The following is an 18,340-nucleotide window of genomic DNA, read 5'->3' as shown; positions in this document are numbered from 1 at the left end:
CTGGCAAACCGGATTCAGCAGCACATCAAAAAGCTTATCCACCATGATCAAGTGGGCTTCATCCCTGGGATGCAAGGCTGGTTCAACATTCGCAAATCAATCAACGTAATCCAGCATATCAACAGAACCAAAGATGAGAACCACATGATTATCTCAATAGATGCAGAAAAGGCTTTTGACAAAATTCAACAGCCCTTCATGCTAAAAACGCTCAACAAATTCGGTATTGATGGAACGTACCTCAAAATAATAAGAGCTATTTATGACAAACCCACAGCTAATATCATACTGAATGGGCAAAAACTGGAAAAGTTCCCTTTGAAAACTGGCACAAGACAGGGATGCCCTCTCTCACCACTCCTATTCAACATAGTGTTGGAAGTTCTGGCTAGGGCAATCAGGCAAGAGAAAGAAATCAAGGGTATTCAGTTAGGAAAAGAGGAAGTCAAATTGTCCCTGTTTGCAGATGACATGATTGTGTATTTAGAAAACCCCATCGTCTCAGCCCAAAATCTTCTTAAGCTGATAAGCAACTTCAGCAAAGTCTCAGGATACAAAATTAATGTGCAAAAATCACAAGCATTCTTATACACCAGTAACAGACAAGCAGAGAGCCAAATCAGGAATGAACTTCCATTCACAATTGCTTCAAAGAGAATCAAATACCTAGGAATCCAACTTACAAGGGATGTAAAGGACCTCTTCAAGGAGAACTACAAACCACTGCTCAGTGAAATCAAAGAGGACACAAACAAATGGAAGAACATACCATGCTCATGGATAGGCAGAATCAATATTGTGAAAATGGCCATACTGCCCAAGGTAATTTATAGATTCAATGCCATCCCCATCAAGCTACCAATGAGTTTCTTCACCGAATTGGAAAAAACTGCTTTAAAGTTCATATGGAACCAAAAAAGAGCCCGTATTGCCAAGACAATCCTAAGTCAAAAGGACAAAGCCGGAGGCGTCACGCTACCTGACTTCAAACTATACTACAAGGCTACAGTAACCAAAACAGCATGGTACTGGTACCAAAACAGAGATATAGACCAATGGAACAGAACGGAGCCTTCAGAAATAATGCCACACATCTACAACCATCTGATCTTTGACAAACCTGAGAAAAACAAGAAATGGGGAAAGGATTCCCTATTTAATAAATGGTGCTGGGAAAATTGGCTAGCCATAAGTAGAAAGCTGAAACTGGATCCTTTCCTTACTCCTTATACGAAGATTAATTCAAGATGGATTAGAGACTTAAATGTTAGACCTAATACCATAAAAACCCTAGAAGAAAATCTAGGTAGTACCATTCAGGACATAGGCATGGGCAAGGACTTCATGTCTAAAACACCAAAAGCAACGGCAGCAAAAGCCAAAATTGACAAATGGGATCTCATTAAACTAAAGAGCTTCTGCACAGCAAAAGAAACTACCATCAGAGTGAACAGGCAACCTACAGAATGGGAGAAAATTTTTGCAATCTACTCATCTGACAAAGGGCTCATTTCCAGAATCTACAAAGAACTCAAGCAAATATACAAGAAAAAAACAAACAACCCCATCCAAAAGTGGGGAAAGGATATGAACAGACATTTCTCAAAAGAAGACATTCATACAGCCAACAGACACATGAAAAAATGCTCATCATCACTGGCCATCAGAGAAATGCAAATCAAAACCACAATGAGATACCATCTCACACCAGTTAGAATGGCAATCATTAAAAAATCAGGAAACAATAGGTGTTGGAGAGGATGTGGAGAAATAGGAACACTTTTACACTGTTGGTGGGATTGTAAACTAGTTCAACCATTATGGAAAACAGTATGGCGATTCCTCAAGGATCTAGAACTAGATGTACCATATGACCCAGCCATCCCACTACTGGGTATATACCCAAAGGATTATAAATTATGCTACTACAAAGACACATGCACACATATGTTTATTGCGGCACTATTCACATTAGCAAAGACTTGGAATCAACCCAAATGTCCATCAGTGACAGACTGGATTAAGAAAATGTGGCACATATACACCATGGAATACTATGCAGCCATAAAAAAGGATGAGTTTGCGTCCTTTGTAGAGACATGGATGCAGCTGGAAACCATCATTCCTAGCAAACTATCACAAGAAGAGAAAACCAAACACCGCATGTTCTCACTCATAGGTGGGAACTGAACAATGAGCTCACTTGGACTCGGGAAGGGGAACATCACACACTGGGGCCTATCAAGGGGAGGAGGGAGGGGGGAGGGATTGCATTGGGGAGTTATACCTGATATAAATGATGAATTGATGGGTGCTGACAAGTTGATGGGTGCAGCACACCAACATGGCACATGTATACATATGTAACCTGCACGTTATGCACATGTACCCTAGAACTTAAAGTATAATAAAAAATAAAAAATAAAAAAAAAAATATGTAAAAAAAAAAAATAAATAAATAAATAAATAAATAAAAAATAAAAATCAAGATGGATACCAATACCTAGTTTTATAATTTGTGAAAAGTATATTTACAGAAATGACCTTTTTTAGAAAATTCAGGACCCAACTAAGTTTTGGATCAAAAAGGACCTGTCATTGCCATTCCAAAGTACACCAAGCCTGGCAGGTCAGCTTTCTAAATTTCTGGATTTAAAAATTGTGTTTTTGTTTATTTTGTTCAGGATGACCAATGGTAGGCTCTACTGCTTGCATTATATTTCCAGTCCAGGCTGTAAGTATTTTATTACAATAGAATTGTAAGGTCTTGAAGGTATTCCAGAGAGCTAGTATTTCCAGATAGGAAGAGTAGCTAGTGGATTAGAAGAAGGCTTCACTGACTCATTTAAACTTCATACCTACCCTGTGTACAGGAAAGAGTTAATATAGCAGACCTGAGACTGCTATCCTTGGAAAGGCCTGCTGATAAGATTGGCCCTTAGCTGGCATCTGGGAAGTTGGATGATAAACAGCTCCCTACACTGATAGAAAAAACTTTCCCTAAATTATAAGGTGGCTCACTGTGCATTTGTGCATACAAAGTGATTTTTGCTGAACATCTGCTTCCCTTCTGGGCATCCAGAATTTTGGTATGTGCTAAGCTTATGTGACTAGCCCCTAACCTTGGGTACTATCTCTGATGAGCTTCCCTTGTAGAATATGTGTCACATGTGTTGTCACAACTCATTACTGCAGAGATGAGTGCATCCTATTTGACTCCACTGATAGAGGACTCTTGGAAGCTTATACTTGGTTTCCTCTGGACTTAGTCCATGTGCTTTTTCCTTTTGCTGATTTTGCTTTATATTCATTTGCTGTAGTATACCATAATTGTGAGTGTGATGATTTCCAAGTCCTGTGAGGCCTTCTAGAAAGTCAGCGAACCTGGAGATAATCTTGGGAATCTTCAACACAGCCTGGGTGTTGGGTTACTTAATTTTTTTTCATATTGTTTGGCATTACAATTTCAATTTTTACATTAGGAGTTTAGAAGTATAACATTTTTTAAAAATTAAAAATTTGCAAGATAGTGAAAATATTTTTGCCCAATTAAAATTCTTGAAGTTCTTTTCTCTTATACAAGTCTTGTATATTACTTTTCTTTTTCTGTTTTAGTTATTTGAAAAGTTAAATTTATTTTGTTTTCAGAATTGGAGACTTCCTCCACTCAAAATAAGGCATCTAGTTCATCTTTATTACGAAATGAAAATGGTATTGATGCGGAGCCAGCTGAGGAGGCAGTTATTCAAAAACCTCGGAGGAAGACAAAGTAAGAATTTATTTATGTTTCCGACTATTCTCCAGGATTACCCTGATGCTTTGTTTGGAGTTCCCAAACAGTAGCTTCTCATTAAGTCTTACTACATACTTGTATTTGTGTACCTCTAGGGTATGTATTATTACAAAAAATCAGTTAAACCAATCTAATGATAAATTTGAGAAGAGTAAACCACTGAGAAAATTTTAAAAATTAAGATTGTACTTAAATAAAAAAACTTAAGAGCCGTCTCTTAAAAAGAAGAACACAAATAGAATATATAAGTAGCAAAATTAAACATTAAGGATATTTAAAAATTAAATATAATGAAATAGGCTATTGTGATTTATTTTCTTATGTTAACAGAATTCAAATTAAGATTATTTCAGCAATAAGTAAAACTGTGTTTTAGCATTAAGATAAAATGAGTAAAGTATACTTTAAAGAAATAACACTGGAAGGCATATATATAGCACTATTGTTTGTATTTGAAAATGAACCTACAAATAGTGATCAATGTCTGTGTTAGTCCGTTCTCACAATACTAATAAAGACATACCTGAGACTGGGTAATTTATAAAGGAAAGAAGTTTAATTGGCTCACAGTTCAGCATGACTCAGGGGGCCTCAGGAAACTTACAATCATGGTGGAAGGTGAAGCAAACATGCCCTTCTTCACAGGGCAGCAGGAAGGAGAAGAATTAGAGCTGAGTGAAGGGGGAAGCCCCTTACAAAACTATCAGATCTCCTGAGAACTCACTATCACCAGAACAGTCCCTTGACAGGTGGGGATTATTACAATTCAACATGAAATTTGGGGTGGGGACATAGCTAAATCATATCAGTGTCTACAGGGAATCATACAATTTTAAATTTGGAAAGAAGCTTACAGATTAGTTCAGTCACTTCAATTTTCAAATGAGAAAACTGAGCCCTCAGAAATGTAAGTGACTTGCTGCACATAATAGTTAATAACAGGTTTATTTGAGTAAAAATCAAATTTCTTAACTCCAAGTCCAGGGCTCTTTCCATTATATTTATAGCTAGTTCTGTATGTAAGTCTGTGAGTATTCAATAATCATCCATTTTTCATACATACTTCCTTATTACAGGAAAACCCAGCCAGCAGAATTGCAGTATGCCAATGAGCTAGGAGTAGAAGATGAAGACATCACTGATGAGCAAACTACTCTGGAACAGCAGTCTGTATTCACTGCACCTACTGGCATTAGCCAGCCTGTAGGCAAAGTATTTGTGGAAAAAAGCCGTAAGTAGATGCCTTGTTTTAGAATATGAACTCTTAAAAATTGTACAAGGATATCCTTTATACTTCTGGCAATCTGAATTAAGGAATTAAGCAAAACCATGTACAACAATTTATACACAAAACTAGTCATCATGCTTTGATTCATGAGAGTGAAAAACTGGAGACAACCTAAATGTGAAATAGGAGAGGAATGATTTCAGTAAGTTGTGGTGTATCTATATAATAATATTCTTCACCATTAAATATCATGTTTAGGGAGAATTTTTCATTTTATGGAAAGATTCTGATAAAAGAGCATATACACATGTGTACATACACACACAGTTTGATCTATACATAGGACAAAATACTTGAAAGAAATAGGCTCAAATATTAATGCTGATTGTTTCTGGATTTATGGGGTTATGGGTAATGTAAAGATCTTCCCCACCCCTGCCTGATTCTTTATTCTTTCTTGTACTTTACCAGCTTCCTGCAATTGGTAGTAGTTGTGGTGGGACAGATAATGATATAAATTCTACAACTGAAAATAAGAGAGAAAATACATGATGATACTACCATATTAAATAAGAAATACAACATTATAACTGTATATTCTTTTGGAAAATAGTGCTGACATTGTATAATGTATACTGGCTATGAGACTAGGTTTGCAGTGTATTTTAGCTCAGGCTGCTATAACAAAATACCACGGACTGAGTGGCTTAAACCACAGACATTTATTTCTCACCATTCCTAAAACTAGGACGTCCAAGACAAGGTTCCAGCAGATTAGGTTACTGGAGAAGGCCCCTTCCTGGCTTGCCAGTGGCTGCCACTGTGTCATCATGTGGCAGAAAGAGTTCTGGTGTGTCTTCCTCTTCTTAAAAAGACACTGATCTCATCATGGGAGCTTCATCGTCATGACTTCATCGAAATCTAAATACCTCCCAGTGACCTCACACTCACTGGGGGGTTAGGGCTTCAACATATGAATTTTTGGGGGACACATTCAGTCTATAACACAGTGTTTAAGAAAAACCTACTCAAAGCATGATCATGACTATATACTACCATGGATATGTTAAGGATATGCTGCCTAAAGAACTCATCTGAAACATAAAGGTTAGTCCTTAAAATTTACAATTTAGATTTTGTATACATTGTTTTAGAACTCTACTTCATAATATCCCATCTAAAGGATCTTGCAGTTCTTGTCCAATAAGAAACCTGTGGTCTCTGGCTGACTTACCCAGTGTCTCACAGTTGGTTAGGGTGGAACTGGGACTTGAACTGTGGTTTTATGACTTCTAGTCATGTGGTTTTATTCATCTACCATGTGGCCATTTAATTTACTCCAGTTCTTTTTCAAGCAGTATCACTTAATCCTCATTTTTATTCTTGTTTCACTTAGCATAGAAATTTCCCTGCTAGAGTAACTGGCCATAAAAGGCACCATTGGTTCTACTGTCTGCCCGGAAGTTGTCTTTTCTTAGGGAAAATTGTCACACCCCTGTCTTTCATCCTCCAAAACACCTGGGAACTGGGTTTGGTGAGGATAATTGAAATGGAACCTTTCCTGCTTCCTGAGGTCTATTTGTGGATTACTAGATATACAGGAAGGAGCCTCTGAATCAACAGTAAAAAGGCTAAAGCCCTACTCATACAATATTGCAGTGCTCACTCTTGAACTGATGTTCTTCACAGGAATGTTCTAAAGAGAAATTTATGAAGCAGCCCATTTCTTTCCTGTCATCCCAGAAAACCATGCTACACATCCTGACGTCTTTTTCTAAGAAATTTAAAGTAGTTTTCAAATATTGACTTACCTTGGTAGCACAGGCATATAAACTTTAATACTTCTAAAGTCTCTAAATTAGAATTTTGTAGACTAGGTCATGTTAAAGGTTTCTAGACTTTATTCTGGTTGAAAGTTCATTATTTTTTATTAAATATAATTGATTTCTGAAATTGTTACTTCACTTTGGATTGAGAAGAAAATACACTGACATCGCTTATTTTTCTTCAAGATGAAAAATTATGTTTAAGGAACCCAAAGTAAAGATCTTTCTGAAATAGGTGCTGAGTCAAGGAGAATTTTCAGATAGAACAGCAATACTTCAGTCTTAGTTTTCAGCTTCCTGAATGTGGAATTAAAAAAAAAAAAAAAAAAAAAAAAAGGCTACCAGGGTTCTCTCTCCCTAGTTGTTAGTAATTCCATTATGTGTTCTTAGGGAGATTCCAGGCCGCTGACCGTTCAGAGTTGATAAAGACCACAGAAAACATAGATGTGTCAATGGACATGAAGCCTTCCTGGACCACCAGAGATGTGGCACTTACGGTGCACCGGGCTTTCAGGTGGCTGCTTTTGTTGGACTTTTCTTAAAACAAATTTTAACTGAGTTCCGTAATTAAAGAAAAAAATAGCCTATTGGTTGTTCAATATTGTTAACGAAATGACCACTTAAAATGGTAGGTAGGTGTATTTTTTAAACATCCTATTGGAATTGAATGATCTACCTATCAGTGTAACTAAAAAGAAAGAGCTTGCTTTTACTTGTCATGAAATGTTGAATTTTATTCTTGTATATGAAGAGATTTTAAACATGTTTTAGCTTTTTACTTTAGTAATTCATGTATAATAATCAAACCCTTTACCATTCAGGATGATTGGTCTCTTTTCTCATGGATTCTTGGCCGGCTGTGCTGTGTGGAATATTGTTGTGATATATGTTCTAGCAGGAGATCAGCTGTCCAACCTCTCAAACCTTCTGCAACAATACAAGACCCTAGTGTATCCATTCCAGAGTCTTCTGTACTTGCTTTTGGCTCTGAGTACAATTTCAGCTTTTGACAGGTAATGCCTGTGACTCCAGATCTGTCTAACTTCTTCAGAAGAAAATGCTGAGCAAAATGTGTCACTAACCATGACAGTTTTCAAAATAGAATTATAGAGTATCAATATTACTTCAAAAAGTTTTAAGGCCAGTCTACTTCTGTTCTTTTTTGAGGGGATGAGACTGTTGTAAACAAAATATTGCCAAAAGACTTCACCCATTCCAGTATCAAATCAGAAGTCCAAAATTTCATCCAAATGTAGTGAACTCAGAAATTCCTAAATGTCATCTAAATCAGGTATAGGTGAGACTCAGAGCGTTTGTATTTGTTTCCCAGCACTGCTGTAACAAAGTACCACACATTGGCTGGCTGAAAACAGCACATTTATTCTCTCGCGGGTCTGGAGGCGAGCAGTCTGCAATCAGGATGTGGCCAGGGTTGAATCCTTTTTTGAGGGCTCTGAGGGAGAGTCTGTTTCATGCCCTTCCCCTCACTTCCGGTGATTGCTGACAATCCTTGGCATTCCTTGACTGTAGATGCATCATTTGCCTCTATCGTCACGCAGTGCTTTACCCCTGTGTATCTCTGTATCTGTGTCTTTTCTAATAAGGACACCAGTCATACTGGATTAGGGTTCATCCTAATGACCTTATCTTAACTTTATTACATCTGCAAAGACCCTGCTTCCAAATAAGGTCACATTCATAAGTACTCCAGGTTAGTTCAACATATCTTTTTGGGAACACAATTTAACCCGTTTTAAAAAAAACCCCACCTAATTAGAGCCTAATGATATGGGCAATAGAAAGAGGTAGAAACTAATGAAATTTTGTTTATCAACTTTAATTTTCTTTAGAATGTCTTAACCCCAAAGGAATGTTGTCCAAAGTAGTCTAGTTAGATGTTTTATATGGCCTTTGTAAATAAGATAATTTTGTCATGTGTGTTATGTATACACTGTAGCTACTTAAAACCTAGTAATAGTATATGTGGTAGCATTAGAATAGAGAAGGAAAAAACTATTGTCAAGAAAGTAAAGTTTTGTTAAAAAGTTTACGACTGCACTGTGATAAGAAGCTTTTATATTTTCTAGGATTGACTTTGCTAAAATATCAGTAGCAATCCGAAATTTTTTGGCCCTGGATCCTACAACTTTAGCATCTTTCTGTGAGTAAATAGTTTAACTTGATAACTGTGTAATACTTGAGTTATACCATAATTTTGAACCAGGAAAAATGTAATTTTTTTTTAAAAGTTGTATTACTGCTCCTTATAAACATTACCTATAGATGGTCAGTGAATTTGTAATTAGAAACATAATAGGCATAATGTTGATAGAATTATTTTTCAATAGAGGTTCCTCTAAATAACTTTGAAAAGCTTAATTTATTATTGTACTATATTACTTACTTTTTAACTTTTGTATTTTCTACTTGACATTAACCAGATTCAGCTGGTACGGCCTTTTAATAACAAACACTATTTTATATCTTTCTGATTATTTGGAATGCATTTTGTTCTAAGTTTTGAGAATATTAATAAAACTAATTTTAGGACCTTGAGCAATTCATTTAGCTTTTAAAAAGATCTAGGTTCTTGTCAGTTCTAATGATGAAACAGTGAACGTCTCAAAAGATCCTTCTGCACCTGTTCTCAAAAATGTATATAAGGATATCTGGCCTATTGAAATATATTTATTTGGTAAAATAAATTTCTTTTATATCATCAGTCACCAAAGTACAGATTATTTTCAATGTTAATCTATAAATTCAAAATAAACCAGGTTGTTAAAAATTATTAGTAATTTCATTTGTCTTTTTCTCAGTGTACTTTACTGCTCTTATACTATCTCTGAGTCAGCAAATGACAAGTGACAGAATCCACCTTTACACACCTTCTTCTGTTAATGGTAGCCTCTGGTAAGAATTCACAATGACATTAGCAATTGTTAATGGCAATAACAGCAATTTTTCTTATCCTTCCATTCTTTTTCATCTACAAATAATGAAGGCTGTTTTTGTTTCCAAATCTATGGCAAGAAAATACTTATTCCTTTGGTTAATGGGTAACTATTGTTATATTCACCTGCATTTTTAAAGAAATATCTTCCTTTTAAGAATCTGTTTTAGATCTTCAAGTTATAGTTTTTTCTTTGTTGCTGTTGTTGTTGTTTTTTTTTTAAGATGGAGTCTCGCTTTGTCGCCCAGGCTGGAGTGCAATGGCATTATCTCGGCTCACTGCAACCACTGCCTCCTGGGTTCAAGCGATTCTGCAGCCTTAGCCTCCCGAATAGCTGGGATTACAGGCACCCGCCTGGCTAATTTTTGTATTTTTGTAGAAATGGGGTTTCACCGTGTTGGCCAGGCTGGTCTTGAACTTCTTATCTCAGGTGATCCACTTGCCTTGGCCTCCCAGAGTGTTGGGATTATAGGTGTGAGCCACTGCACCCAGCCAAGTTATAGTTTTAAAATAAGTCATCATATGATGGACGGAAGGAGCCCTGCATTCTTACCCACTATCAGGGAGTTTCATACCCCAGAACAGTGATAGGAGTGAGTAGCTGGGATAGATTCAGAAAACCAAACAATGCTGGAAAGAGCAGAATAGGGAGAGCCAACATCTGCAGATCAGTGGACAGCCATGAAGCTGACAGGATGGCTGAGATTCTAGTTCATAAAACTCAAGAGAAGCAGTCTTTTTTTTTTCCCCCCCAAATGCTGAATGTGGCATCCAAAAGTAATCTTTTTTGAGAGAGTGGCTAGGGACATTAGGTAAAGAGAAAGCAAATATACTTTATTGATGAGTAATGTCATGGTAGTTGGAAGGAAAACTTTTAGAAAATTTTCTTGGGTATACTAGCTTTGCATTTATATGAATGTATAGAGCAGATCTGTTTAGAGTTTAACCTTTCAACCCTTGTTCTCATTATATATGTGGTATATTTTACAGGGAAATTATATTTTCTTTCATGCTTTACTTGTTATTTCTCTAGGAGATGACTGCTGTTTTTTCTTGAAGTTCCTAAAATAGATATATTTGTATATATGAACCAAACTGAAGGTATTTCTAATGAGTATTTCTACATTTTTAGGGAAGCAGGAATTGAGGAACAGATTCTCCAGCCATGGATTGTGGTGAATCTCGTGGTGGCTCTTCTGGTTGGATTATCTTGGCTATTTTTGTCTTATAGGCCAGGCATGGATCTTAGTGAAGGTATTAAAGAAAAAAATAGTATAAGAATATCCTGAAATCTTCTGTAATGGTTTTATAAACCTCCTTTTAATACGTATAGCTTATAATATTCCAATCACAAAGACACATTTAAATTAAAATAATACAAGCAGAGAGAAAATAAAGTGGTGTAACAGAATGCCAAGAGAAGCAGGGAGGAGTGCCTAGGCGGGCTGGAGTCTGGAACTACTTAGTGAGGGCCTTCTGTGGCCCTTGTGCATATTCAGGAGGTATTTCTTCTCTTGGAACCCTTCAAGTAATTTAGAAAAAGTCTTTGCTCTTACTTCTCTTAGTTTCCTGCTGATGAAAGTATCTCTTAATTTTGAAATAAATCATACTTCTTCTACATAGCCTTTCTGTCAGACACATACTCAAGTTAATTATTCTTACCTCCTCTATTTGGTACAAATTCTTAACTCTTCATTGTCTAACACAGTGTTTAGTACTCTTACTTTTAACATGCTCAATGTGCAGTGATTCACTCATCTCTGGTTCCCAGACCCCTTCTGGAACACCTGAAGAAGAATCATCATATTAGCAAACTGCTAAACTTTTATGCTGCTTGAGAAACTGTTTAGTATTTGTATTGTAAATTGTGTTTCCTTGGGCAGTGTTCAACAGTTTCACCCTTGAACATCTTTTATGGATATTTTCTCGACCTTGGTTATTATTTTATCTTTGATTTGATCAACTATTTACAACCCATCTGCCTCAGAAGCCTTAGCATGGAGAATTTCGCCAACATCTATGCTAAGTCATAGTTTAAATGTAGAAAATGTCAGCTAATAACATTCTACATTGTGGTTGGCATCAAAACTGCATCTGAATTGTGCAGTATTCAGTCTAAATCACAAAGTGTGTGTTACTTAGTAAGTATTTCCAGAATCCTGTTCTTTTAAGGCCATGTTAGTCATACAACATGTAGATTTAAAAAGTAGGTATAAAATAAGTGGTAATACCTGGCTTATTGGGTTGTTTTGATGATGAAATGGGATGACCCATTTAAACTATCCTGGCACATATCTCTTGTTAGTTCCAGGTCCTTCCTCTGTATCTGTCCCCTATATTTTAGATGATCCCATCACTGTAGAATTAGACCTTTTAGCTGTTTAATGATCTTAGTTATCTAAGTGACTTAAATTTCCAGGTAGGATTTTGTATATTGTCTCTATTATGTTTTACTTTTAAGGGGTTCATAATTTAAAATTTAAATATTTTAAAATGTAAAACTTGTACATTTGTTATCAGCTTACCTTTGAAATCAGATTTCACTGTCAAGAAATCTATTGAGGGCTTTCTCTGTCAATTTTTAAAAGACTATAAATAAGCTATACAACTCTGTTGGAGGGAAACAATTTTATGATCTGTTCATTTTCTTCTCCAGAGTTAATGTTCTCCTCAGAGGTGGAAGAATATCCTGATAAAGATAAAGAAATCAAAGCCTCTTCATAATACCAGCTCACCTTTGGAGGAATAATGACTCAGTATTTGTCCCACTTGTGTTTTTAAATGTATTTTTATAAGATGTATACATGTGTATTTGTAATAGATTTTTTTGATTATATAATACTGAAACATCTCTCAATATTATGAAAAATGTTAAAATTGTATTTGTTATTTATGTCCAAATATTTGTATAGCATTATCATCTTAATGACAAAGGGAATAATGAACTAGAAACCAGCAAGTGAAAGTGTTTATTTCCTGTTTTCTCAAAACAGTTGTATTTATAACTATTATCTTAAAAAGCACTGGTTTAGAAAAAGCCATAACTTAAATAGTGTTATAAAATATATATCAGTTTTAAACATAAATTTAGTGAATATGGTAGAAGGGAAAAAAAGCCTTCATTTTTGACCTCCTCTAACTGAATAAATTGAAATATGAAATTTATCTTTTCTGAAACTGGCTTAGTGATTGAGTATCATATAATAATTATAATTTAGCTTTAAAGATGCTTTACATCATGGCCAATAAAAAGGGAATGTATCTTCTGTTTGAAAAATTTTATAATGTAAAATTTTTACCTAGAAGTAACTAAAAAGTTGCTTCTCACTATAATCTGTACTACTGGTTCTCATATCTGGTTGTACATCAGGATCATAGAGGGAGCTTTAAAAAAATCTATGTAGCAAAAGAGGCTGAGCAGGGCAAGGCTCGGGAATAAAGGAGAGACCTGTGAGCTTGTAGGCTCCCAGCTGACATCTGCAGTACCCTTTCCTCTCTCTCTTTTTTTTTTGAGTGACAAGAAATAGGAGTAGAAATTCACCATCTCTGTTCTCCAGCTCTTTGTCAGACAGGTTTCTGGCTTTCCAGGAAATCCCACTCTTGAGATAGGGTCCTGCACTGGAAAAGATCTCTTCAGAACTATATCCAGTGGTACCTCAGCTGTTGTGTGTGAGACCCTAGAGCTCAAGATGAGGAGAAGACTAGCTATGGGAAAAAATGTTTCAAAGGCTGTTAAGCACATCAATAAGACTATTGGGCCTGCCCTGATTAGCAAGCAACTGAATGTTACACAACAGAAGAGGATTGACGAATTGATGATAGAGATGGTTGACCCTGAGAATAGGTCTAAATTTGGTGTGAACTTTATACTAGGAATCTCTTTTGCTGTTTGTAAGGCTGGAGCTGCCGAAAAGGGATTCTCCCTGCTGTCACAGAATTGTCAATTTGCTGGCAATTCTGAAGGCATCCTGCCAGTTCCAGCTTTCACTGTGACCAGCAATGGTTTTCATTCTGGCAGTAAGCTGGCAGTATAGGAGTTCATAATCTTCCTCGTCAGCAAACTTCAGGAAAGCCATGCTCATTAGAGCCAAGGCTTAGCACACTTGAGCAGTGTCGTCAAGGAGAAATGTGAGAAAGCTGCTGCCAATGTGGGGGATTGTGGTAGGCTGTATAATGTCTCCTAAAGATGTCCATGTCCTAATCCCTGGAACTTGTGAATATACTACTTTACATGGCCAAAGGGATTTGCAGATATGATTAAGGTTATGAACCTTAAAATGGGGACATTGTCCTGTATTATCCAGAAGGGTCCAGTGTAATCTTATGAGTCCTTAAAAGCAGATAAGAAAGCCTTTTATGTCTGTGGTCAGAGAGGTCATTGCTGGCTTTGAAGATGGAAGAGGGGGCCATGAGCCAAGGAGAGTGATGACCTCGCAGCTGAGTATGGCTGTTGGCCGACAATGAGCAAGGAAATGGATTTCAGTCACATAACTGCAAGGAACTGAATTCTGTGAGTATCCCAAATAAGCAAGGAAACAAATCCTCCCCTAGAGCCAAGAAAGGAATGCAGCTCTGTGGATGCCTTGGCTTTGGCTTGGTGCTGCCCATGTCAGACTTTTGACATACAGAGCTGCAAGATAGCAAGTGTATGTTGACTAAGCTGCTAAATTGGTGGTGATTGGTTATGGCAGCAATAGAAAGCTAATATAACAATAGAAAGCTATATATCTTAGAGAATAGAGAAGGCTAGAGCTGCTGTGGAATGCATTTGGGAAAGCTGGCTACATTGATAATATGTAACTGGCATGGGCATAGTTGCCTTGAATCCTTCCAGGTCTGGGACGTACAACTTAGACTTCAGATCTCCTAATGACCCAGGAGGCACATAAACCTGAGCAGCTGGTAGCCCTGTATAAGTCCTTCATCAGGGAAAACTCAAATGTTTTCCCTGATGAAGGACTTGTACTGAGAACTCAATGTTTTCCCTGATGTTTCTGGTGTCTCTCAAAGATTGTTTGACCGTGATGACTGGAAAGTTTGGAAGAGTTCACTGCTAATGCATGTCTCCAGGAAGTAGGGAATGATCTCACAGTGACACTTGAGGCACATTGCTAAGGCTGTCGATGATAATTCATGTAAACTTTCTCCAGCTTACAGTGGACTAGGTTGACATGCAAATTGATCCAGTCCAATTGGTAGGGCATGATGGTTTCTCATTACTCACTGACTTAAAATACTTTTATTGCCAATCTGGTGAGGCACTGCCCTGGGTAGACAGCACAGGGGCACCTTGCTGATCAAAGCCCTTGGCCAGGTACAAAAAGCTCAGTTTCTAAAACTCTGTCATTTCAATAATGTTATAAATTGAATCATACAGTATGTAATTTTATGGGATTGACTTTCTGTTCATCTCTTTTTTTCTGAGTCATCTCAGCTGTTGTGTGTATCAATAGTTCATTTCCTTTTACTGTTTGGTTTAACTCGTTGACTTATTGAAGGATATCTGGGCTCATTCCAGTCTGAATAATGCTGCTGTGAACATTCATGTACAAGTTTTTGTGTGAACATTAAGTTTTCATTTCTCTGAGATAAATGCCCAGGAGTGAAATTGATGGGTTGTATGTAGTTACATATTTAGTTTTTAAAGAAATTGCCAAGCTGTTTTCCAGACTTGGTGGTACCAACTAATTTCCCATGACAATTTTGTGAAGAGTCCAAGCTAGTTTTGCTTTAGAGTGTCTCACCTACATTTTTGAATTGTCTGACATTTTCCTAATGACATCACGTAATTTGTTCCTCAATCTCCTAAATTTCCTGTAGACTGGAGGTTAGGTCAAGCAGTTTGATTAGATTTTTTAAAAAAATAAGATAACTTCATCTGTGATGCTGTTTACTTTATGTTGCATAACATGAACCCTAGGAACAGAGTGAGCTGCTGGACAGCAAGTTTCATTGGGTGCAGTAATTAACACACCACATAGTATAAATCTGAAATAATGACAAGCGTGTTAAGGGCCTTGGGATATTGGGCCATGTACTCTGAGGAGCACAAGGTGAGTTGCAGGTTCCTGCCCCTAAAGAACTCCATCTTTTGAGATGAGCAACTAATAGTGTGAGCCCACTAACAGGATGTGAAAGTTGTCAAAATCAAGTTGTAGTCATTGTGTTAAAAATCCTAACAATGGCCGGGTGCGGTGGCTCAAGCCTGTAATCCCAGCACTTTGGGAGGCCGAGACCGGCGGATCACGAGGTCAGGAGATCGAGACCATCCTGGCTGGCACGGTGAAACCCCGTCTCTACTAAAAAATACACAAAAACTAGCCAGGCGAGGTGGCGGGCGCCTGTGGTCCCAGCTACTCCGGAGGCTGAGGCAGGAGAATGGCATAAACCCGGGAGGCGGAGCTTGCAGTGAGCTGAGATCAGGCCACTGCACTCCAGCCTGGGTGACAGAGCGAGACTCCGTCTCAAAAAAAAAAAAAAAAAATCCTAGCAAATAGAGCTGGGGAAGGCCATGAAAGGAGGATTTTCATGCACAGATGCCTGAGAATGAGGATTATCATAAAAGACTGCACAAAACCACACCTTGCACAAAGGCCATCACAACCTGACACACAAAAAGTACTTCTATGAGGACATTTGCCCAGCAACTGCCTGTCCAATGTCCAAAAGGCAACATCCTTGTTATTGATCCTTGTAGCCAAGGATAATTCTCTCAAAACAATCATTTTTGCTTTAAAAACCATTGTCTTCCTTTACCTCCCTGAATATGCACATAGTTTACTGTGGCACTTGTATTCTCATTGCAATGCCATTCCTGAATAAACATCATTTTCTTTCAGAGAGTCTGCCTCTCTGTTATTTAGGCTGACAAGGATATGCCAAGAAGTAGCTTGGATACAGCAGTTAACTCTGCCTTTAGGGTATGTGTGTATGGGGATATAAGAGTTAACTAAAAGCTGACCTTTGAGCTGGTCCTTGAATAAAAGAATAGATTCCAAAAATAAGAGGAATAAATAATGATCCTAAGCTAGGAGAGTACATTTTGTAGACCTTTGGTTTCCATGTTAAGAAATTTAGATTTTTGTGTACAATAAAAAAGTTCTGGAATTATCTGGTTTTGTTCTGTTTGTATTTATTTAAATTTTTTATTTAACTTTTATTTTAGGTTCAAGGGTACATGTTCAGGTTTGTTATACAGGTAAATTTTGTGTCATGGGGGTGTACAGATTATTTCATCACCCAGGTAATAAGCCTAGTACCCCAAAGGTAGTTTCTGATCCTCTCCTTCCTTCCATCCTTCACCGTCAAGTAGACCCCAGTGTCTGTTGCTCCCCTCTTTGTGTCCATGTGTTCTCCTTGTTTAGCTCGCATTTTTAAGTGAGAACATGTGGTATTTAGTTTTCTGTTTCTGTATTAGTCTGCTTAGGATAATGGTCTTCAGCTCCGTCCGTTGCTGCAAAGGACTAATACGGGGGCAGTGAAAGGGACGGATGACAGCAGGTTGGCAGACCCATGAGTAAATCATTACAATTGTCTCATGTGTGAGATGTCCCAAACTAGGTGCCATAAAGGGAAAGGTAAGATTCAGATATTTAGGGTCAGAATTTTAAAATGTGTCTGAATTTTTAAGATTTTGTGGATATGATATTGCTGCATCAAATGAATTTGGAACGTACTAGAGGTTTAAGAGGGAAGATGAATATTAACGTGTTATGTGTCTGTGGAACAATTGGGTAGAGGTGTCAAAGTAGACTGTTGGATATTTAACATCTGGAGCTCAGGGGACAGTGTAGAGGAAGTAATGACTGATACCGTAAATCTTCCAGAAAGAAATGGTGCAGGGAGAAAAGGACTCGTGAGGGCTAAAGGGCAGACAAGACAGTGAACTAAAGTGGTTGGGCCCTGTGAGGTGCCTTGCTCTCCACCAGCGTGCTCTGACTTCCTTCTAAAGGAGACTGAAATAGCCTGGCAAGTGCGTGCAGCAGACCTTCCAGGCTCCCTAAGCACGCATGCCTCCAAAGCTGGCCTCCCGCCACTCCCAGCAGGGGCCCGGCCTGAGTGGGTCACGAGGCGGCAGGCACGCGCTGGGAAAATGCTGGAAAGGCTGCGGGAGGGCCGCGCCTGCGCGGTAGCGGGCCGTCGGTTGGGCGCAGACAGGCCCCAGAAGATGGAGAGATGGAGCCACCCCAAGAGACAAATAGGTCTTTCAGCACACTTGATAACCGCAGCGGGCGGGTCCAAGCCCTGTCCCCCACCCCGCTATTGCAGAAGAATCCCTACAGCAGCCAGGATATCATGCACATTAAAGGGTCAGAGGCTTCTTTCCCTTACACCCTGGACCAGGGCCCGATGGCCCTGCCTAAGGACAAGAAGAAGGAGGGCACCGGGCACCAGCTGCTGAACGTGAGTGGGGGCCTGGCCGGCACCTGGAGGACCAGGGCCAGCAGGGCACCTGGAGGGTGGTGAAAGGATTAAAGGGTTCAATGTGTGCCAATTGCCTCTCCCTTCAATTGGCACACATTGAACCCTTTAATCCTTTT

The 18,340-nt window shown here is 38.1% G+C and overlaps 2 protein-coding genes across 3 annotated transcripts in view; both read left to right on the top strand.

Moving 5' to 3' along the window:
• The first annotated feature begins 2,412 nt into the window (after positions 1-2,412).
• Positions 2,413-13,070, top strand: TMEM237 (transmembrane protein 237). The gene is made up of 9 exons (XM_026454581.1): positions 2,413-2,734; positions 3,649-3,769; positions 4,870-5,024; positions 7,238-7,361; positions 7,669-7,860; positions 8,935-9,008; positions 9,667-9,760; positions 10,933-11,054; positions 12,457-13,070. The coding sequence occupies exons 4-9, from the start codon at positions 7,300-7,302 to the stop codon at positions 12,522-12,524; spliced, it is 612 nt and encodes a 203-aa protein (XP_026310366.1). The 5' UTR covers positions 2,413-2,734; positions 3,649-3,769; positions 4,870-5,024; positions 7,238-7,299; the 3' UTR covers positions 12,525-13,070.
• Positions 13,071-17,934: 4,864 nt separating this feature from the next.
• Positions 17,935-18,340, top strand: part of C2CD6 (C2 calcium dependent domain containing 6) — a 197,572-nt gene continuing 197,166 nt past the window's right edge. For both annotated transcript variants that reach the window (XM_023218941.3, XM_023218931.3), the window contains exon 1: positions 17,935-18,203. In XM_023218941.3, coding sequence (XP_023074709.1) covers positions 17,976-18,203 — 228 coding nt within the window. In that variant the 5' untranslated portion in view covers positions 17,935-17,975. The remainder of the gene's footprint in view (positions 18,204-18,340) is intronic.

This window comes from Piliocolobus tephrosceles, chromosome 11 (assembly GCF_002776525.5).
Source record: "Piliocolobus tephrosceles isolate RC106 chromosome 11, ASM277652v3, whole genome shotgun sequence".
Taxonomy (NCBI): domain Eukaryota; kingdom Metazoa; phylum Chordata; class Mammalia; order Primates; family Cercopithecidae; genus Piliocolobus; species Piliocolobus tephrosceles.
Note: the sequence above shows the minus strand (reverse complement) of the source record. Positions and strands in the feature narration are given on the sequence as shown.

Coding starts and splice junctions, on each gene's coding strand:
- TMEM237 (XM_026454581.1), top strand. CDS start 7,300: ATGGACATGAAGCCTTCCTGGACCACCAGAGATGTGGCACTTACGGTG. Junction 9,009..9,666: donor TACAACTTTAGCATCTTTCT/GTGAGTAAATAG, acceptor TCTTTTTCTCAG/TGTACTTTACTGCTCTTATA. Junction 9,761..10,932: donor TCTGTTAATGGTAGCCTCTG/GTAAGAATTCAC, acceptor CTACATTTTTAG/GGAAGCAGGAATTGAGGAAC.